At 49.6% G+C, this 23,197-nt stretch overlaps 1 protein-coding gene across 3 annotated transcripts in view; it reads left to right on the top strand.

Moving 5' to 3' along the window:
- The window catches only part of NSD1 (nuclear receptor binding SET domain protein 1), a 74,595-nt gene that overhangs the window by 24,932 nt on the left and 26,466 nt on the right, over positions 1-23,197 (top strand). For all 3 annotated transcript variants that reach the window (XM_034778163.1, XM_034778162.1, XM_034778164.1), the window contains exons 4-8: positions 8,123-8,244; positions 8,396-8,714; positions 13,879-13,988; positions 16,210-16,285; positions 17,692-17,810. In XM_034778163.1, coding sequence (XP_034634054.1) covers positions 8,123-8,244; positions 8,396-8,714; positions 13,879-13,988; positions 16,210-16,285; positions 17,692-17,810 — 746 coding nt within the window. The remainder of the gene's footprint in view (positions 1-8,122; positions 8,245-8,395; positions 8,715-13,878; positions 13,989-16,209; positions 16,286-17,691; positions 17,811-23,197) is intronic.

Genomic DNA, 23,197 nt, shown 5'->3' with positions numbered 1-23,197 from the left:
GAGAAGAGCTACTAGGATGGTGTGAGGAATGGAAAACCTGCCTTCTGAGAGGAGACTCAGAGAGCTTGGCTTGTTTAGCTAGCAGAATGAAGGCTTGGGGGAGATATGATTGCTGGGGGGAGATATGATTGCTGTCTGTAAATACACTAGAGGGATAAATACCAGGGAGGGTGAGGAGTTATTTAAAGTAAGCACCAATGTGGACACAAGATCAAATGGATATAAACTGGTCAACAACAAGTTTAGGCTTGAAATTAGGTGACGGTTTCTAACCATCAGAGGAGTGAAGTTCTGAAACAGCCTCCCAAGAGGAGCAGTGGAGAAAAAAACCTAACTGGCTTCCAGACTGACTTTGATACGTTTATGAAGGGGATGGTGTGATGAGACTGCCTACAGTGGCATGTGGCCTACCTGCGACTGCTAGCAGCAAATATCTTCAAAAGTTGGTGATGGGACACTAGATGGGGAGGGCTTTGAGTTATTACAGAGAATTCTTTCCCAGGTGTCTGGCTGGTAGGTCTTGCTCACGTGCTCCGGGTCTAACTGATCGCCATATTTGGAGTTGGGAAGGAATTTCCCCCCAGGTCAGATTGGCAGAGACCCTGGGGGGTTTTCACATTCCTCTGCAGCGTGGGGCACAGATCACTTGCAGCTTTGAAATAGTGTAAATGGTGGATTCTCTGTAACTTGAAGTCTTTAAATCATGAGTTGAGGACTTCAGTGACTCAGCCGGAGGTTATGGGCCTATTACAGGACTGGTTGGCTGAGATTCTGTGGTGTGCAATGTGCAGGAAGTCAGACTAGATGATCATGATGTTCCCTTCTGTCTTTAATGTCTATGAGACTGCTTAATTTGCTTAATTGCCTTTGGTGAGGGACCTTGTCAAAGGCTTTCTGAAAATCTAAATACACTAGATCAACTGGATCACTCTTGTCCACATGTTTGTTGACCCCCCCCCCCTCAAAGAATTGGCAAGGCATGATTTCCCTTTATATAAAGCCCTGTTGACTCTTCACCAAGAGTCATGTTCATCCATGTATCTGATAATTCTGTTCTTTACTATAATTTCAACCAATTTGCCTAGTACTGAAGTTAGGCTTACCAGCCTGTCATTGCCAGGATCACCTCTGGAGTCTTGTTAAAAAATCTGTTACATTAATTATCCTCCTGTCATCTAGTACAGAGGCTGATTTAAGCTATAGGTTACATACCACAGTTAGTAGTTCTGCAATTTCATATTTGAGTTTCTTCGGAACTCTTGGGTGAAGAACATCTGGTCCTGATGACTTACTACTATTAAATTTATCAATTTATTCCAAAACCACCTCTATTGACACCTCAATCTGGGACAGTTCCTCAGATTTGTCACCTAAAAAGAATGGCTCCGGTTTGGGAATCTCCCTCACATCCTCAGTCGTGAAGACTGATGTAAATAATTCATTTAGCTTCTCTACAATGGCCTTGTCTCCTCTAGTGCTCCTTGAGCTCCTCAATTGTCCCGTGGCCCCACTGATTGTTTGGCAGGCTTCCTACTTCTGATGGATGGACTTACATTTTTTTTCTTCTGTTTATCTTTTGCTAGTTGCTCTTCAAATTCTTTTTTGGCCTGATTAATTATACGTTTACACTTGACTTGTCAGAATTTGCTTCTTTCAAAAGAAATCTGATGAGGTTCAACAAGGACAAGTGTAGAGTCCTGCCCTTAGGATGGAAGAATCCCATGCATTACTACAGACTAGGGACCGAATGGCTAGGTAGCAGTTCTGCAGAAAAGGACCTAGGGGTTACAGTGGACGAGAAGCTGGATATGAGTCAATAGTGTGCCCTTGTTGCCAATAGGCTAATGGCATTTTGGGCTGTATAAGTAAGAACACTGCCAGCAGATGGAGGGACATGATCATTCCGCTCTTTTATTCGGCATTGGTGAGGCCTCATCTGGAATACTGTGTCCAGTTTTAGGCCCCACACTACAAGAAGGATGTGGAAAAATTGGAAAGAGTCCAGCAGAGGGCAACAAAAATGATTAGGGGGCTGGAGCACATGACTTATGAGAGGCTGAGGGAACTGGGATTGTTTAGTCTGCAGAAGAGAAGAATGAGGGAGGATTTGATAGCTGCTTTCAACAACCTGAAAGCAGGTTTCCTGAAAGGGGTTTCCAAAGAGGATGGAGCTTGGCTGTTATCAGTGGTGGCAGATGACCGAACAAGGAGCAATGGTCTCAAGTTGCAGTGGGGGAAGTTTAGGTTGAATATTAGGAAAAACTATTTCACTAGGAGGGTGGTGAAGCAGTGGAATGCGTTACCTAGGGAGGTGGTGGAATCTCCTTCCTTAGAGGTTTTTAAGGTCAGGCTTGACAGAGCCCTGGCTGGGATGATTTAGTTGGGGATTGGTCCTGCTTTGAGCAGGGGGTTGGACTAGATGACCTCCTGAGGTCCCTTCCAACCTTGATATTCTATGATTTTCTTCAGTAGGATTTGTCTTCCGAGCAGTCAAAAAGGCTAACAATGTTAAGAAAGGGATCAGACGATAAAACAGAAAATATCATAATGTCACTATATAAATCCCTGGTGCGCCCACACCTTGCATACTGTATGCAATTCTGGGCACCCCATCTCAAAAAATATATATTAGAATTGGGAAAGGTACAGAGAAGGGCAACAAAAATTATCGGGTGTGGAGCAGCTTCTATATGTTGAGAGATTAAAAAGACTGGGACTGTTCAGTTTGGAAAAGATGATGGGGGTGGAGGGGATGTGATAGAAGCCATAAAATCATGACTGGGGCGGAGAAAGTGACTAAGGAAGTGTTGTTTACTCCTTCACTGCCCCCAAAACAGCCCACATAATAATCGTCAAGCGAGCAAGCAAATGGCAAACAAATAGACAAATTAGCAGACAACCCCCCCTTCCCCAATCTGTAGCTGGTCCTCCTTCACCTGGAGAACTCCCTCACAAACCTCCCCTTTGCGCTCCTGCTCGCTAACTCCTGTCTGACCGAAAATCTGGTTTTCCCCTTTGCTGGGACCATTCCTTAGACACAGACTTTAGGGACGTATTTCCAGTATATTTATGTAACTCCTCACACAACCATCCATCCATTTCGCCATAATATTGACCCCGGCTTTCGTTTGAGATCTCGCCCGACGTTCTTTGAACTAGGGTGCACATGTCAGACTCAGGAGATTCCTGTAACCGCTCGGCATCCTCTTAGTGCCCCATGCCAGTTGGCACAGGGGTTCTTGGGTCACAGGCAGAGCTGGTGGTGCAGGGAGCCAGGGTGCATTGGCAGAGCTGTGGGATGCCATGGCTCCCCCACCTGAGCCCCCCACCCCTTTTGCCTCCCCTACCCTCCATCCCCATTTATCCCCTGCCCCAGAATCTCCCTCCCCTCGCTGCAGGCCCAAATCCCTCTCCCCCGCTCCCCCACTTCTTCACCCCTTACTCCTCCTCCCCGTCCCAGGAAGCAAACACGTGTCTAATTTCCCTCCCAAATATTGTGATTACATTTCCCCCAAAATGAAATTGCTACCCACGACTCTCAAATTGCAGCCACTCACTTCAAAATGTTTTTGTCTTTGGAGCCGGCTTCTGGTTGATTTACCCCTAGATATGTCTGTGGAAGGGTGAGTTCATCAGTCTCAAGGAGGCCTGTGATTCATGCAGTCATTTGTACTGCTCAGTTTAACACTATAAGGCAGCAGAAGGGAACTATTTTTGGGGGAGAGTCTGTAACTTGGGAATCTCTCAGTTAATGACCTCAAATTTGGATCACTAATGCTGTGCTAAACCCCTGTGAAGCACCCCAGATTTCAAAGCACTTCAATTAATCATTTGGATTTTAGAGCACTTACAAGAGTTGAGCTTTAAAGCATATTAAATGGCAGGAGTAGAAACCCTCTAGCTATGTGTCTGTTATGGACTGTGTAAAAATGTCCATTTTCTTAAATACACTTCACAAGTTAGGTCCCCAGAGATTCAGGGGGTGCCATGCACTACCTTGGGTAATACTCCGCTGAGACAGTTCTGACCTGCATCACATCAGTAGTTCGATTTCTAGGCAAAGACATGCCACTTAGGTTTTTTTTTTAATGGCTGTTTTATTGCTGGGGTTTAAATCTCTGGAACCCTTGGCTCATATGACTCCAAATTTGGGTCACTAATCCTACCCTGCGCTCTCCTGAGGCACACCTAATTTCAAATAAATCTAACTAAGCATGTTGATTTCAGAGGACTTAGAATGGTCCACCTTTAATCAGATGTCATGATGCAACCTTAACTATAGTAGTGCTCCCATATAACTATAATTACAGGCTGTATCCTGAGCTGCGGAAGTTCTCAGCACAGTATTATTTGCCCTCTCAATTCAAATGGAATATTCGACATATTTCTGGTACCAGTGTAATTGCTACACCAAATGAGTAAAAAGGGAGGACGATTGGAAGTTGCTAACGGCAGGTATTTTTAAGAAAGTAATCTGGCTGGCAAATGAGGTGGTCTGATTGTTCAATTGAGTCTCTTCATACAGATCAATCCTGTGAGCTAAAATATTAAATAACCATTTGATAGTGCAGTGCTACATGCTGTGTGCAGGGTGGTGGTGGTGGCATAGAACGTGCTTGGCTTCCAGGCCAGCTATGCACCAGGGCCTGCACCTCACCCTGGCAGCACCCTACATGGTGCATTGCTGCCTGCTGGAGAGAGCTGTTGTAAGCAAACAGGGTTTGTCGCTTCACTTGTGGCGCAGGTAGATTTTTTTTTTGTACTTATGTAAGCATGAAGCCTCAATAAGGCACCGAGATTCTGCCCTGCCTCCCACTGTTCCCACTTTGTTATGAAGTGCCTCAGTTAAAAAATAAATAGAATAGCCCCTCCTACGCACACATGGAGGTGCACAAAAAGCGCATGAAGGAGGAAGATATTTTTGGCTCGTTCCTAAGATTCTGAGCTCTGGAGAGACTGAAGTGATCAGATTTTAAACGTTCCGTGACTAATGGGAATCTCCTGAGAAGGTTGTTTAATGATTCAATGAGGAAAGATGGAAAGTCAGTAGAACAGCATTGCTCAAAAACCAGTGGTGGCTGGTATGGGACTCATTAGTAAAGAATTTAACAGGGGAAGTGTAATTAATGCAGATCAACATGGGTTTATGGAAAATAGATCCCGTCAAACTAATTTGCTATCTTTTTTGATAAGATTACAGGTTTTGTTGATAAAGGTAGTAGTGTTGATGTAATAGACTTCAGTAAGGTATTTGAGATGGTATCACAGAACATTTTGATTAAAAATTAGAATGACATAAAATGCACATGACACACATTAAACTGATTAAAAACTGACTAATAGGTCTCAAAATATAATAGTAAATGGAAAATTCTCCATCAAGTGGGTGTCTTCCTAGAGGGGTCAAGCAGGGAATGGTTCTTGGCCCTACGCTATTGATAATTTTTATCAATGACCAGGAAGAAACAAAAATCTTGACTGATAAAGTTTGCAGATGACACACTAAGTGCAGAGTGGAAAATAATAAAGAGTACGGGTTGCTGATACAGAGCGACAGGGATCTCTTTGTGAACTGGGGCCAAGCAAACTATGCATTTTAATACGCTTAAATGTAAATGATAGATCTAGGAACCAAGACTGTAGGCCATACTTACACAATAAGGGACTCTATCTTGGGAGACAGCGACGGAAAAATGTTTGGGGGGTCGTGATGGATAATCAGCTGAGCATGAGCTCCCAGTAAGATGCTGTGGTCAAAAGGGCTAAGGTGATCCTTGGATGCATAAACAGTGTAATCTCAAGTAGAAATAGGGAGGTTATTTACTTCTGGGAAAAGTCTGCGCCCCTGCAGCGCAGCAGAAAAATGCCTGTCCCCCACCCCGCAGATTCCCTCTGCTTCCTTGCAGATCAAATGGTTTCTGTGGGGAAGCAAAGAGAAGCTGCACCAGTACTCGCTCACCCCTCCTTGGTAGCTCAGGAGGGGAGAGGTAAATCAATTGGGGCGAGGGGTCTGGGGATTCCCTGGCCACCCAGGAATGTTCATCTCCATCCTCCTTCTCTCTCTCTCCCCCCCCCCCCCCCCGGCTGGGACTGAGTTCCCCCTCCCCCTTCCCTGCATGGAGCAGTCCGGGCTGGGTCAGATCAAGCCCCAGAAACTTCCCCTTGCTGCAGGAAGCTCTGCACCGCAGGATGTATGTGTGTGTGTCTGGCTGCGCTGGGGGGGGCTTAGGTGCGGGGGGTCGGGTATCTGGATGCATAGGGGTTGGGTGGATGTGGAGCAGCTCCCTGTACAGTGACCCCTTGTTGCACCCGGAACCCCTTCCCACTGAGCCCCCTCCGCATCAGGATCCCCCTGCACCCAGAACTCCACCACCGAGCCCCCCAAACCTCCACCCTGCCGAGCCTCACCCCCTGCATCAGGAGCCTCCCACACCCAAACCCCATCCTAATGAGTCTCAACCAGCTGCACCCTGAACCCCAGTTCCCCTCCTCCCCCACTGAGCTCTAACCACCTTCACCTGGACTCTCCGGCAGAGTCCCATTCCCCCTGCACCCAGAACCCCGTACTGAGCCCCCGTGCATCCAGATTCCCCCCTGCACCCAGACCCCCCGACAGAGCTGTCTGCCTCCAGATTGCGCCACACACAACCGTGGTACTCTTGAGGGAATTCTGCACTGAAAAATTAAATTTTGCTAAGTTCTGCATATTTTAATAGTCAAAATAAGACAGAAACACAACAATATAATCACATCATTTTCAATTCTTTTGGTAATTTATTTCAAAATACTTGTCAGCAAATAATTGAAAATGGTGTGATTATATTGTGTTAGTTTGACAAATAAAATATGCAGATTTTAAAATATTGTGTGCAGAATATTTATTTTTTTGGCGCAGAATTCCCTCAGGATTAGTTTTTTTTTTACCTCCGTATTTGGCACTGGTGTGGCCACTGCTGGAATCCTGTGCCCAGTTCTGGTGTCCACAGTTCAGTAAGAATGTTGATAAATTGGGGAGGGTTCAGAGTAGATCCACAAGAATGATGAAAGGGTTAGAGAACCTGCCTCAGAGTGACAGACTCAAAGAGTTCAATCTGTTCAGTTTAACAAAGAGAAGGTTAAGGGGTGACGTGATTACGGTCTAGAAGTATCTACATGAGGAACAAATATTTAATAATTTGCTCTTCAGTCTAGCAGAGAGAGCTCTAACATGATCCAGTGGCTGGAAATTGAAGCTAGACAAATTCAGATGGGAAATAAGGCATATGTTTTTTTTTAACAGGAAGGGTGACTAACCGCTGGAACAATTTACTGAGGGTTGTGGTGGATTCTCCATCACTGGCAATTTTTAAATCAAGGCTGGATGTTGTTCTAACAGTACTGCTCTAGCAGTTATTGTGGGGCAGGTCTCTGGCCTGGGCTATGCAGGAGGTCACAGTAGATGACCACAATGATTCCTTCTTGCTTTGGAATCTATGAGTGAAAGCGTTTTTATCATTTATTTTTCTGTAATACTACAATGCTTTGCAAACTATGGAAGGCAGGTCTGTGCCCTGAGGAACATGCAGTGTGTAGGATCTGCTGGTGAGCTCTCTCTGATGCCAGTGAGAGTTCAGGGTGCCTGGCTCTCTTGGGCACTTTTGAAAATCTCATCCACTGTGCTAAGAAAGGGTTAATAAGTTAGGAACTAGAATCTACACTGCAGTGAAAGACCCACAGTTGGCCGGGATCAGCCAACTCGGGCTTGGGCTGTGGGGTATAAAATTGCAGTGTAGACTCAGGGCTCTGAGGCCCTGGGAGGGGCAGGGTCCCAGAACCAGGCTCCAGCCCAAGCCTGAATGTCTACACTGCATTTTTATAGCCCAGCGAGACAGTCAGCTGACCCAGCCAGCTGCGGCTGTGCCACAAGGCTTCTGTCACCGTGCAGACAGGCCTTAAAGATAACGATTTGTCCAAGAGAATCAAGTGAAGGACTTTTCTCCTCTGGATTACACTACCCTTTCTTCACGGCGCTTCCGGAAACCAGTGCTGGAGCAAGCTCTTCGGACAGGGTAGATGGGGAGTTCATGCCAGCCTTTTGCTCTTCTCAGACACTTCATCCTGAAGCTGTTTTCTTTTTTCATAGCACATTCAGAAAAGAAACGCCTTAGGAAGCCGAGCAAACGGCTTTTGGAATATGCAGAAGAATATGATCAGATATTTGCACCTAAGAAAAAATCAAAGAAGGGCCAGGAGCAATTGCAAAGGGTAGGTGAGAGCGTTGTGCTGCTAACTCCCGTTCTGTGGCTTTGCTCTCGGGCCCTGGTTTGTATCCCCGCAGTATGTTGTTTGTGTTCTCGCTGTGCATAGCAAGGGGCAGGTTAAACCCACTTCCATCTGTATCTGTTGCTGCTGCTAGGTGAGTTCCCGGGAGAGGTCTGAGCTCAAGGGAGAGGAAAGGCTTCCAGCACGATGCAGTCGTGGAAGTGATCTCCGGAATGTGCAGCTGGAGCAGAACCCTCTGGTGTCAACTCCATCTTCCTCTTCAACCAAAGATGCTCCTCCAGTCCTTGAAGCAGAACATTTGCTGTTAGAAGAGCCAGTATCCCATTCCTCTGAGCCCACTGACCTACTCATAGATGGACATTCAGACTTGCCGGAGCTGATGTTATCTTCCCCTGATGTGTCTGAAGTTTCTGCTTGTTCTCTGGAGGCAGAGGAACGTTTCCTGAAATCAGGTAAGCGATAGGCAACATGCCTCCCTTCTGAAACGCTTGAGTCTGCTTTGCGTCTAGCGGCAGGAATTCTGACTCAGAGCTGGGTTGGAAAGCTGCTCTCTGATTTGTTTTGTTGAACTCAGTAATGTGGCTGTAAGCGAGCACGCATAAATGATAAACTTGGTAGCCAAATGAATCAGCTGCTCACTTCGCATTTCCTAGCATTGTCCATAACGTGATGTGCTCTCCGCATACGACGTGTTTATCCAAACCTGGGTATTCAGAACTCCCTCTTCTTCGTCAAGTGCTTGTTTCATGTCCATTCCAATCAAGTGTGTGCATGCCGCATGCACTACAGCCGGAAGATTTCCCCCTAGCAGCATCCGTAGGGTCGGCCTGGGCGCTCCCTGGAGTCGCGCCTTCATGGTGCCCAATATAGGGCCCTGCCAACCGGCCACCCCCTGAGTTCCTTCTTCTCGTCAGTGACGGCTTGCTGGAACTTTCCTCGCTCCTGCTTCTGCAAGCGCCTTTAGCAGTGTCCTTCCTCCGTGTGCAGTAACAGTGCCGACAGCGCGCGAGTCGGCTCCTAGAAAGGAGACTAAGGGCTCCCGGCACCAACACAGCACTGAACATTAGACTTCTGGTAGGTGCTGATCTGTATCCCCGGTGCCCCAGAAGAAAAAGAGGCAGGAGAGAGGGCGCTCTCCCCCTCCTAAGCCTAAGGAGCCAACGGCAGGGGGGCTTCAGCCCGTCCAGCCTACTTTGGGCCCAGCAGCTCCCAGGGGCTCATCAACTCCTGGCCCACAAGGAGTCCAGTCGAATCCGGCCTATTACCGTTCTCCGGACTGTCAAGGACGGGACATTCAACTCTCCTCCACTCCGGAGACTTTTTTGAGGCAGCGCAGGACCTTGTTTGCCTGACAGCTCCACCTTCCCCAAAGAAGGGCGAGGCACCAGTGTCAGCCAGGCTGCCTATCCCTCTAGGGGCAAGCCGTTGATGATGTCATGCTGCTCCCCATCTCCAGCATGCCACTCCCCAGCGCCGACCACCCACGGGGCGGAAAACGGCATCAGTTCCCAGAGGTTTGGCACCGCTCTTCGGCACCAGCCAGTACCACTCCTCTGTGGTCATCTTTTTCAGAGTCCTGTCGTTCAGATAGGTCCAGCAGCAGGAGGTCTAGATCTTGGCGACATCATGCAGGCATTTCAGGCCGCAACGTCCGCGGTTTTACCAGCCAAACGGACAGGACAGTTCCTGGAGGAGGAATAGGAGAGGCGGGAAGAGGCCACACCCATCCTCAGGCCAGAGCTCTGGCCAGACAAAGTCTTCTGCAGGCCAGAATCAGGCCTTTTGAAGGCGCGCATGAGGACGACTTACCAGATCGAGAACTGGATCTACCCCACCTTACCTTCTTGTCCTGACTATCCCCTTTCTACTGTGCATGATCCTCGGACCGCTGGGTGCTCCGCACGGTAGAGAGGGGATACTCCATCCAATTCTGTGCCCTCTTGCCTTTCCACCCCCGTTCCCTGTCCCTCTTCAGGGAGCCCTCTCACAAGCAATTCTTTACACAGGAGATGCACTCGCTCCTTTCGCTAGGGGCAATGGAAGAGGTTCCTCAGGAGCAGAAGGGCAAGGGCTTCTATTCCCGGTACTTCCTAATACTGAAAGCCAAAGGAGGTCTCATGCCCGTCCTAGATCTGCGAGAACTCAACAAGTTTGTGAAGAAACTCAAATTCCACATGGTATCTTTGGCCTCCATTATCTCCTCACTGGATCAAGGAGACTGGTATGCCGCCCTTGACTTGAAGGACGCGTACTTTCACATAGCGATAACTCCGTCCCACTGAAAATACCTCAGGGTTGTGGTGAACAACACCCACTACCAGTTCACAGTCCTCCCGTTTGGCCTATCAGCGGCACCCCGAGTATTCACCAAGTGCGCGCAGGCGACGGGTACAGGTGTTCCCATACCTCGATGACTGCCTGATCAAGGGCCATTCCAGGACTCAGGTAGAGAGGCAAGTCGCCTTCATAAGAATGACATTCGACGAACTGGGCCCCCTACTGAACAAGAGAAAATCAAAGCTGTCCCCGGTTCAGAGCATAGGGTTTGTAGGGGCAGTGCTGGACTCAACACAGGCAAGGGCGTTCCTTCCTGAAGTGAGATTTCGAGTCCTCAGCGACATCATTCGAGGTCTCAGGCAGTTCCCCATCACCACAGCAAATAATTGCCCGAAACTTCTAGGACACAGGGCTGCGTGTAGCTATGTAGTACAGCATGCCAGACTCGACTTCGACCTCTTCAGTCATGGCTAGCGTCAATGTATCGGCCAGCCCAGGACAGTTTGGACAGGATCGTAACCCTGCCTTGCCCGGTACTTGACTCCCTCCTGTGGTGGCTCGACCCGCAGGTAGTATGTGCAGGGGGGTCCCCTTCACCAGCCCCCAGCCATCCCTCTTGCTAGTGACAGACATGTCAGACTTTGGGCTTGGGGGCACATCTGGGAGAGCTCAGGACACAACGCCTCTGGTCTCAGGCGGCTCTCGCTCTACACATCAATGTCAGGGAGCTGAGAGCGGTGTGCCTGGCATGCCAGACTTTCAGAGCCCACCTAGCAGGGAGATGTGTATCACTCAGAACAGACAACACCATGGCAATGTTTTATATCCACCAACGGGGGTGCACACTCCTCTCTCCTGTGTCAGGAAGCCCTCATGCTGTGGGACTTCTGTGTAGAGTGCTCAATACACCTGCAATCATTGTACCTCCTTGGAATACAGAATGAGCTGGTGGACAGCCTCAGCAGGTTGTTCCATGGCCACGCGTGGTCCCTTCGCCCGGATGTTGTTAACTCAATCTTCCATCAGTGGGGCTTTCCCCAAATAGATCTGTTCGCCACGCGACGCAGCAGGAGGTGTCAGCAATTCTGCTCCTTCCTGAGTCACTGCCCAGGCTCCATTGCAGATGTGTTTCTCTTCCCATTGGGAGACCATCTCCTATACACTTTCCCGCCCGTCCCTCTCGTTCACAAGGTGCTCCTCAAGATTCGCAGGGACCGAGCTCTGGTGATATTGATAGCTCCAGCGTGGCCCCGCCAGCACTGGTACACATCACTCCTGGACATGTCCATGGAAACCCCAGTCATCCTGCCACTCTTCCTGGACCTAATAATGCAGGATCACGGCTGCCTCCAACATCCGAACCTCAAGTCGCTCCACCTTACCGCGTGGAAGCTCCATGACTGAACGCAGGGGAGCTCTCCTGCCCTGATAAAGTCAGACAAGTTCTCCTTGGCAGCAAGAAACCTCCACGAGAGCCACCTACCTTGCCAAGTGGAAGAGATTTTCAGTCTGGTTGGAGCAGCACCTCCCGTCCCCGACGCTCACCTGTCCCGGCTTGGAAGCTCAATCTGGTCCTTTCCAGGCTTACGGGATCGCCATTCGAGTCCTTGGTGGCGTGCTCTCTCTCTCTCATACAAGGTGGCGTTTCTGGTAGCGATAACCTTAGCCAGGAGGTGTCTGAGCTTGGCCCTAACATCAGAGCCCCCTTACATTATGTTCCATAAGGACAAGGTTCAGCTCAGTTCTCACCCGGCTTTTCTCCCAAAGGTTGTCTCCCAGTTTCACCTCAACCAGGACATCTTCCTCCTTGTATTCGACCCTAAGCCGCACTCCAGCGCCAGGGAGCAGAGGCTTCACTCGTAAGTCCACAGATCACTAGCCTTCTACATCGAGAGAACGAAGCCGTTCTGAAGGTCCGTCCAGTTATTCGTGGCGGTGGCGGACAAAATTAAAAGTCTTCCTGTCTCATCTCATCGTATCTCATCATGGATCATGTCCTGCATTTGGGAGTGTTACGACTTGGCAAAGGTGCCTGCTTCTTCAAGCACCATGCACTCCACCAGGGCTCAGGCCTCCTTAGCGGCATTCCTGGCACAGGTTCCCACCCAGGAAATCTGCAGAGCAGCGACGTGGTCCTCCATACACTCTTTCGCCACGCACTATGCGATCACCCAGCAGGCCAGAGATGAGCCGTGCTCCAGTCAGTTGAAGACTCCGACCCCACCTCCGGAACTTAGGCTTGTGAGTCACTTGATTGGAATTGACATGAACAAGCACTCGAAGAAGAAAAAACTCACCTTCTCGTAACTGTTCTTCGAGATGTGTTGTTCATTTCCATTCCTCCTACCCCTCTGTCGGAGCAGCTGGCAAGAAGGAACTGAGGGGGCAGTGGGTTGGCAGAGCTCTATATTGGACACCATGAAGGTGCGACTCCAGGGGGTGCCCAGGCCGACCCAATGGATGCTGCTAGGGGAAAAATCTTCCGGCTGGCGTGCACGCAGCGCGCGCACACCTGATTGGAATGGACATGAACAACACCTCTCGAAGAACAACAGTTATGAGAAGATAACCGTTTTTTCTGATCATGTTTATCTCTGCATGGATGCTGCTTGCAACAGTTATATTCCTGTTAGTCTGAAAGTTTTTTGATGTCCCCAAAACATTTTGGATAAACAGGATCATAGTGTAGTTGCTGCATCTGTACGAAGCAGGTGCTTGAGTTAGACTTGATCTGTCCCCGTGATTGCACGACCAGAAGCACTGTAGCTATGGTCTGAAGAAACTGCCCCAAACACTTATACCAGCAACTGGACCCTCACTCACCTAAATGCACCAATACAGAATCAAATATAGAAGTACATAAAATGTAATTTTTGAAGCCATACCAACCTGATGGTAATATGTGAACACATAACAGTACAGACAGCTGGTGTTCCGGATGAAGGTGGAGATACGTGGGTGGAGAAGGGGACTGGTGAGGGGTGGTCAGTGGGCTGTTGAATGATGTAGCTGTTGATTGCCTGGCTGTCTCTAAATTGTGTTGCTGGCGTGTGCTGTCTGACCTGACAGCTCCAATTTTTCTGTGAGTTTGATGTTGTTGTTTAAACATCAATATTGTGGTAAAACCTAAAGAGCACAGCCAGGTTGAGGTGTGTAACCCTGGGTGCTCCACACATGTAAAATACCTAATAGTCACTGCCTCAGAGAGCCTACAGTCTGAGACACAAGGGGTAGCAGGCAGATGAGGTTTTAAATGTCAGTTGGTATCTGATAATGGATTTTGTTAGTCTGAATCCAGTTAAAGAAATTGTATTTTTCCTAACTAGAACTTTATTGCAGGGAACTTGGAGAGGAAGCGTCAGAGGAAGCCAACTAAGAAGCTCTTGGAATCCAATGATTTGGATGCTGTGTTTATGCCAAAGAAGGAGGGGTGGATTCCTCCAAAGAAGGTACATTCCTTCCAGCGGACCCTGAATGCTAGCTGGCAATTAAATACCAGACGCCAGATTGTGTCTCTAGCTGGCTGCAGATATGAACTATGATGTAATAATGTGGATCTCAGGCTCTTGGGGTAGCAGTATGTCCTCGGCTACAGTGACAGCTCATGATTTTTAGGAAATCCTCAGTGCAAATTGATTCAGAACATGTTATACAAAATCTCCTTATAAATTCATCCCAACTAGCATCGCTTCCCGACAGTACTAACAAAAACCTGCCAGTACCAGGTCATATGAGCCCTGTGCTGAGTCGCCAGTTTTTGGTCTGCGTATTACGGTGAATAAAACAATTGAAGTTAGATAAGGAGGGAAACAACTTTGTTTCTTATGGGGACTGGATAGTTTCTGCTGTGAAACATCCCTCTCCTTTAATTTGCATTGGCAAAGGAAATTCCAGGAGCTCAGCAGGACACCCAGGTGGAAGTGCTCTACAGTAGACTTCCGGTTGGAGAGCAGGGAGTCTCCATGCATTCTATTCTGTTGCTGCTTGATCTTGATCCTGAGGTCCTTGGCCCAAAATTTTCATATACCAAATTTTCTCTGAAGTGGGGATGACATTTCTCTCATTACCCTCCTCTGTGAGCTGGTGAACATCAGACTGTGTCTTAGCTGGGTCTCCTCAAACCTGTACTTTAAATTGATGGGGTTTCCCATGGTATGAAATATTCAAATTGCTCTCTATGGCATTGGATTCTGATGTTTAAAGGAGAATCACCCATTGGTCTCTAATGTTCACCAGGCAACAGGATTTCAAAAAATGAGATAAAAAGACTCAGACTTTAAGGGCAGAAGGGACCATCATGATCATCTAGTCTGACCTCCTGCACATCGCAGACCACCGAACCTCCCCACCCACTCCTGTAATAAACCCCTAAACTGTGGCTGAGTTACTGACGTCCTCAAATCATGATTTAAAGACTTCAAGTGTCAGAGAATCCACCGAAACCGGCGAGTGATCCATGCCCCATGCTGCAGAGGAAGGCGAAAAACCTCCCATGGTCTCTGCCAATCTGACCTGGTGCAAAATTCCTTCTCAACCCAAAATCTGGTGATCAGTGGGGTAGAACCACCAGCCTGACACTTGGGAAGGTATTGTGTGTAGTAACTCAGAGCCTTCCTCTTCTAGTGCCCCAACTCCGGCCTTTGGAGATGTTCACTAATAGCGGTCGTGGATGAGCCATATGGCCTTACAGGCAACCCCAACATAGCACCCCTTCTATAGCAAGCTTAGTCTGGAAGCCTGTTAGTTCTTTTTTGTCCCCACTGCGCCCCTGGGAAGGCTGTTCCAGAACTTCTCTCCTCTGATGGTTAAAAACCTTTATCTAATTTCAAGCCTAAACTTGTTGATGGCCAGTTTATATCCATTTGTTCTTGTGCCAGCAGTGGCCCTTAACTTAAATAACTCCTCTCCCTCCCTGGTGTTTATCCCTCTGATATATGTATAGAGAGGCACCAGATCTCCCCTAGACCTTCATTTGGTTAGGCTAAACAAGCCAAGCTCTGTGAGTCTCCTCTCATAAGGATCTTTCTAGTAGCCCCTCTCTGCACCTGTTCCAGTTTGAATTCATCTTTCTTACACACAGGAGACCAGAATTGTGCATGCATTTTAGGTTTTGTGCCTACCCAAGAGCCCTTGCCAATTTTTGTGGGTTTATAATTACATTTTCCTGTTTCGAAAGATGTTTCTCTCTCCTTTGTTGCCGCGTGAAGTCCCCCAGACAATGGGATTGTTAATGTTAGTGGTGCGGTAGCACCATGAGATCAGTGCCCCGTTGTCCTAACCCCTGTACGAATGTATGGCAGAGACAGGCTCTGTCCCAGTGAGCTCGCTGGCTAAGTGTACGATGAGAGACAACAGGTGGATTCAACAAACAGATGGGGAGCACAAGGAACCAGTGAGATGACACTGGTCAGCATGATCAGCAGCGAGAGCACTCCAGCTGCCCAGCCAGTGTTGACTTGCTATATGCAAAGATTTGTCCGACACAAAGCAAATGAATTGAAAGTTGACAGGGTCCTGTTTTCTCTGATCTCTTTCGGGTCGTTGGAATCTGAGATATTACTTGTAACAGCAGTTCATAAAAATGTTCAGCTTGAGTTGCTCAGGAAAACACATCTCCTTGCTCGTATCTGAATGCAATTGGTAAATTGTTTCAATCTTGTTTATTCCCAGTGTTTTGATGCTGGCCCTCTGGAGAGTGACCTTTCTGAATTTTATGCCACACCCCAGTTTTTGGATCTCGGAGAAGGTAGGAAACACTAGGCATCTGCAATGAAGCAAGGATCTCCTGGTGCCATTCCTGGGGTGGTGTGTGCCAGGGCTCTTGGCAAACCACGTTCGTTAGTGCCTGTGGCAGAAGAGCGTGTGTGTGTGTCGCGCCCAGTCAGGGTCTACAGAGGGCACTTACCTCTCAGGAGAACTGAATGATTTGTTCAGAGTTGTGCCCTCCCCAACCCCCCCGTAAGCTCTGTAAAGTGTGAAATTGGTGAAGAGAGCACGGTACAGCTGTGAGTGGCACTCCGTATGCAGAGCACTGGTCTGGGTGGGGCTGGGGTTAGATGGGTGCTTTTGGCTTGTTCAGATGGAGGTTTCTCAGTGCAGTTTTTTTCCTGAGGTTCTGCCAAGTTGTTACTGATGATGAGTTTTTTGGGGTACTGAAATTTAGGGATTTCTGTCTCTCCTGAAAGCCAGTTTTGAAAGCCCTGTATTCTGGAAGGGAGGAGGCAGTGGGAATTTCCATGCCCCCCCAAAGACGGTGGCCTGTGGCACCAGATTGGCTTTTTCTCTAGCACCTGTCACCATGCAGGTGCCAAGTCAGCACGTTACACACTGCTGTGACTGAATATGGACGGTGGATATTGTGCGCTCAGTAATCGCTCTCACGCTGCCTGGGCAGCGACCGAAGGAGTAATGCCCTGGACTCCCAATTTGATTACTTTCATTTATCAAAAGATGGCAGTGCATCTTCCCTTTCCTGTGGGCGGTGGAGACACAGAACACAAACACCTTCCATGGAAGGCAGCGTTTCTACTGCTCAGTGCCCCTGCAGGCCAAGACCCAGTGTGGGATTCACACCCCTAGCCATTGGCCCAAAGTGAGGGTGTTACTGAGTGCGTCTCTTGTGGCTGTTGTGGGGGCCTTGTGCCCCAGGGAGCCCTGCACCAGGCTCAGCGGGGGCCGGTCTGCCAGCAGAGAATTTTGCAGTTGTATTGCACTTTTTCCCTCCCTTGAGCCAAAGTCAAGGAAGTTTGAGTTGCAACACTTGGGGAAGAGGGACAATTGATCAGCATTTGGATTAATAACTTCAAAATCTCTAAACCTCTTGCAGTGCTTCCCCGCTGGGGTCTCAGCGAGAGCAGGAATGGCTTTGTTTGGTTTTGGCATGGCAGCAGAAAAACTCAATCTGAATCCCCATTTCCCAGGTCCATGCCCCTGTGAGGGGCTGCAGGAACAGGTGGTGTCACCAGTACAGCCATTTGGGAATTGCATTCCAAGGCATTGCCTGCAGGCTTGTACTGGGCCTGGCCTCATTATCTGTTCGTGCAGTCGGACGAGTTCGGAGCTTCCCAGCCTGAGCTGCAGGATTCACTGCACTGCTCGTGGCCAGGAGAACCGTTATTTCTCCATTGTCTTGACACGTGTCTCTCCCATCAGCTCCTGACAGACTCCCTGAGAAGCCGAGAAAGCGCAAGAGACAGCGATACTCCCCAGCCACAGCGCATTACAAGAAAGGGAGGAGTGACGATGCACTGGGGGAAGCTCCCGGTTCTGAGGTACTGCCAGTCCTCCTAGGTGTTGCAAACTTAATCAAGGAACCCTTTAACCTCCTCTCTCCTTCCTCAAAGTGTCGTCTGAAAAACAAACTCTGCAGCTTTGATTGGCTAGCTGGGAGAGAAGAGCGTTGCTCTGAGTTTAAACGGAATGTATCACTTCGAATTAGCAGTTGTTTTTTAAGGACCACTGAAGCTTGGGCTTAATTTTGGGGCTATTGCTCAGCTAATTTCACCGTGAGCGACGGTTCTAAGCAATGACAGCAGAATTTCATCGGTAGTTTTGCTTTGCCAGTTTGGAAGGTTTTTCGTTCAAATGAAAGGCCTTGGCTGCTGCTTCTGGGAATGCTGCCTTCTTGCTTATTGATAAACCGTACGAACTTATCATACATTGCATTCGCCTTTCATCTGCGTTCTGCACTCCAGCATTAGCTGCGGAGTTGTGGAAGAGGGTCCTGAGAGCCATTTGCGAGGTCAGGGCTCTTGGTTGCTTTCTGGCAACCCCTTGTTAAAATTCTGCCCCCAATCCAGAGGTCAGAGTTGGGGTGTTTCCCCTGCCCCCAGTGGGTCACTCCCTCTTTGAAAGCACCCTGCCAGAGGCTGCTCATAACAGTATCTCTGACAGCCACATTTTGCCTTTTAGGAATGAGCCAGGTCTCACCAAGACGTGGCCTGGGAGAGGAGGGACACCTCTGGGCCTCCCACTTCAAATGGCACAACGTGAACAGCACCCAGTGTTCTCAGGATGTATGTCAGGAGCCAGTTGTCGGCATTTCTTATTACTCTGTTGCTGTAATGGCTCCCAGTGGTTCATAGCTGTTCACCCGAGCAAGGCTAACCACTTTGCTGTCCCCTGCCGTGGCAGTCCCCGCTGTGCAGTGCTAGTGGAGCTGGCAAGCACAGGTGTGCAGGAGCCCTCCCACCTCTTCCTCGCCGGGCCCCAGTCATGGCAGTGGTGTCCTTTCTGCGGTAGTTTCTACTGGCCTGGGAACAAGTTTTCTGAGTACAGTTTCCTGTACAGCTCATTGGGCGCTGTTTCCTGCCAGCTTCCACTTGCTTGTGATTGCTGTGTGTTCTAGCACGCCAGTTTCAGAGCAGGTCTCCTAGCAGCCATAGTGCCATCTGGCCTCAGAGAGATGTCTGGACACTTGCGAGTATCTAGGGTGACAAGGAGATCCCATCACAGCTGAACTCTGTAATTCAGAGTGCCCTGGACTGTGAGTGGGTGTCCAGATGGGTGCACAGTGTGGGGAGACGGACGCACCTGAAGGTCCAGTACAGTAAAGTGTGGAAGAATAACAGCTGCTCTGGGGCAGAGGAAACCTGCCCCTTTCGTGCAAGACTGTATTTTCTGCACTCGCCCGGCTGTGAAACCTGACGCACTGGTGGACAGCGCCAGGCAGGGCAGGGTGACAGCGCTGGCGTGGGCAAGTCCAGGATATGCTCAGGCTCCCCAGGACTCTTCAGTGAATCGTAGGCTGCAGAGACCGCGGCAGAAGGTTCAGGAAGAGAGGCCTGCCCTTTGCACAAGGTATGTGAGTGTTCTTTATTTTCACTGACCAGGGCTGGTTTGGCAGACTCGGGGCGGGGGGAGGGCGGCAGCAATGTGTCTGGTTCTTATGAGAAATGTTCAGTTGCAAACTCATGAGAGCAGAAGTCTCCCTCCCACTGTGCACATGGCGACTTCCTACTCCACCCCCTGCCCAGCTGGGTCCGCTCCAGCAGGTTCAGCCACCCCTTCTACATTTGGCTGCAAGGAGCATTGTTCCAAGCCAGAGCAGAAGTCCCAGGCCCTCAGTGTACAGTGACTGGCTTAGCCATGCATGTGCCTGGACTAAAAAGGGCAGCCAAGCAGGATGGGTTTTTCGGTCAAACCCTGAAATACACAAGATGTCCTGGCAGGAGCATTCTACTGCAGTAAACCACACCGGGGGCAGCATGGTCCCACACACAGGCTACATTGTCTCTGTTGGCCCCACACCAAAGCAGTGCACTATTTATCTGTTCTTGTCTAGCTGCACACCTATTTCATTCTGCTTTCCACTGAAAGCATGAAATGCAGGCATAAGCATTATAGATAGCAGACTGCTCGAGGTCAGCCATGAGCAACAGGTTTGGAGTGATGGCCCTATCTAAAGCCCACAGTGCTCTGCAAACATGGGGCAGCAGTCCAGCAGAGAGAATTTCCCCCCAGATTTCAGAGCAGTCTCTGGTAATCTTTGCCCAGCTAGATGAGTAATCAGATCAGGAGTAATACTAATTTCCAGATCCCTCAGGGAAATGCCTGGTGCCTCTCCAGCTCCTTGAGCATGTCCTCATGTGTTATCCAGGAGAATAACCCAAGTCCTTGCCCTCGCTTGCTCAGATAGGTCCTGTGAGTGGCACTGGAATCCCAAAGTGAGCAGGAACCAGAACTACTGCATTCCTTGGTATTCCAAGGGTTTCCAGCGTCAGTAAACCTATTAACCCTCTTCTTCTTCTTCGTTACAGGGAGGGATCAGGCATCTGAGAACATCAGGGGGCTAAACGCCTCACCAGTCCTTGGGGGGAAATGGAGAACAAAAGGATCTGTCCCTGGAGCTGCAGGGGGATGTGCAAAGGGGACTCTGCTCGTATGTGCAGCTTCCAGGCAGAAGAAGCCAAGTGGGGGGAAGAGGACTCTGACGTAATACGTCCCTCATGGCAGAGAAAGGAGGAGGCAGGAGCAAGCATTCCAGAGAGAATGAATGCCTGAGAAAGCACATTCAAAGACACAGCCAATTAGTGCCATTATCCCATTAACAGGCCCTTGCATCTGCCCTGTACATACCACCTCCTCGTATAGTGCTGCAGTACAGGATGGTGGCAACTCATTTTGGTCTGTGCCATACTGGGCTGTTCCTTCCTGTGCATTCCCATGGCATTCTATCCCTGCCAACGAGCTGGACAGAGCGGCTCAGGCTCCCTGGGACATGCACTCGAACCCTATCGTCCGCAGAAGTGCCTGGTGTGTAGTATTGTGGTTTTGATCTAGTTTGTTGTTGCTGCTGAGCTTCCACTTTTGTGTGCTTAATAAACATGGTTTGCTCCATTTATCTCTGTCCTGTACTTCAGTGTGCTGTCAGTGCATCCCTACTTCGCTCCTGAACTCCTCCCTGCAAACTCCTGTCAGGTTAAAAATGTCTGCAGTGACGGTGGCATCTACACAAGGAGAAACGCACTAGCAAAGGAGGCAGTGATTAGGGCTGCAGATCTCTCGTGGTGTTTTTTAAATCAAAAATCACAGAGCAGCCCTGGGAAATTTAGTAAGAACCAGAGAGTTCTGGGGAAATGGTGTGTGACATCACAGGCTGGAAAAGTCAACTCTCTGTAGCTCTTTATATTCAAGTATTCAAGTTCAATCCACTTTATGACAGTGGTTCCCAAACTTTTTAGCATGGTGACCCACCCACTTCATATTGTCTTTTATTGTGCCCCACCCAGGGTCCAGATTCCTGGGGGAGTCCCTAACAGGCCAGCATCCTTCCCCTCTGCCGCTGTCTTCCCCCCCCCGCTCCTGAGGGGACACTGACCACTCACAACAGCACCCTCTGCCCCGGCACCACAACCCTAATCCTGGCCTGGTGCAGAGGAGAGGGCCCCAGGGAGGGGGTCTGGAAATTGAATCCACCCTGCATTCACCCTCCAGCAACAGCTCCTGTTCCCCGGGGCTGGGCTTGGCTTCCCCTTCCAGCCATTGCACTGGTGCAGGGGTTGCAGTCCCTCTCAGGTTTGGCCCAGCCATTCCTCGGTCACGATAACAGAGCAGCAGCCAGGCCAAATTTGAGTGAGTGGCACTGCAGCCCTGAATGTCAGTTTGCAGTGCCACTTACTCAGATTTGGCCCAGCTGCCTCGGTCATCATAGAGGGCGGCCAGACCAAACCTGAGCCGCGCTGCCAACCCATGCCCCAGGTTGCAGTTCCCATAGCAGGGAGCCAGGTTCAGCCTCATGGGACAGGAGCTACTGCTCGCTCCCTGGGGCTCACCCTCCGCTCCACACCAGGTCAGCGACCCAGCATTTGGGAAACCTGCTTCAGTAAAGTCACAGACACAAGGAAAAGCTCTCGTCAAACAGAAAAATCACAGTATCTGTGACATTGTTACTACCATGACAAACCTGCAGCCCTAGCAATGGTATTTAACAGCAGGGAACGCTGACATTTGCACACCTCAACATAATCCATCCCCGCTGCTTTCTCTGCCCAGACGAGATGTGGCCCCAGCGTCTCACGTTTTGTTGGCACACCAAGTGCAAGTCACTGCTTTGGGTGGCATTGCTTTTCAGTCTGGCTGCGAATGATTGCTGCAAGAATACAGCAGACGGCTGTGAGGGGCCTCGTGTTCCTGACTGTCCTGGCATGTCAGCAGCACCTTCCTCTTGCTTTGAGCTTTCCAAATGCACACTGGATCACCACTCTGTGCCTTCTGAGTGTGCAGATGTACTCAGGTTATGGCTTGGTGAGCCGGGGGAGCAGCGGGTATGCAGTGATTCTGTGACACCTCCCTGTCTATGCGGTGGGAAGAGTGCGAGTCTGTCTGCTTCTGAAAAGAGCAGAGTTCTCAAAAATCCTTGCGTGATGCATGTGCCAGGCCATCTTATTGCCTGTCAGAACCAGGCACAGGACTCCTCTAGGGCTTGCCCACCTTGGAGTGACAGCCTTTCTGGGCTAGATGGGAATGGGCACAGGATAGGCACGTGCAATGCACCTGTGCTCCAACAAAGTTCAGTGAATCCAATTGCTCAGATCCCTCAAGGATCTCAGGCACATTTGCCATCTTGCTCCCAGGCCCCTGCCACACTTGGTGTATTGCCATGCACACCTTCATCCCCATGGCACCCACGGGACATTCCCAACCCCAGGCAGTGCCCCAGGGACCTGGCTTCCATAGGAGAATTGGAACTCTCCTTTCCTTGTGGTCTGCTGCTGCAGTGTGGGGGCCAGCTCCCCACAGAGATGCAGACAGGCTCTCCTTCCAGGGCTTGAAGAGTAGCTCTGTGTGAGCGCGAAAGCTGGTCTCTCTCCCCAACACAGGTGGGGCCAATAAAAGATCTCACCTGCTTTGGAAGTTCTGCAGCTGCTGCTGCTCGTCTCAGACCTTGCAAGGAACTGTGGACTTAGCTCACCAAGGGATGTGCTGGATTCTCATCACTTGAAGTCTTTACAGCACGATTGGATTTTTTCTGAACGATGCTTTAGTGCCACTGGCAGCTGTGGCCTGTGCTGTGCAGGAGACCAAGCAAAATGACCAGAAGGGTCCCTTCTGGCCGTAGAATCCAGCCTGGCACGTGGATGCGGAATAGAACTGCACCCTAAGCCAGACGGCTCGGGTGGACTCGCTGCACTGGCGCAGTTCCACTGGATCAGTTACT

This window comes from Trachemys scripta, chromosome 8 (genome assembly GCF_013100865.1).
Source record: "Trachemys scripta elegans isolate TJP31775 chromosome 8, CAS_Tse_1.0, whole genome shotgun sequence".
Taxonomy (NCBI): Eukaryota; Metazoa; Chordata; order Testudines; family Emydidae; genus Trachemys; species Trachemys scripta.
The sequence above is the reverse complement of the archived record's forward strand: the minus strand, read 5'-3'. Positions and strand labels throughout refer to the sequence as shown.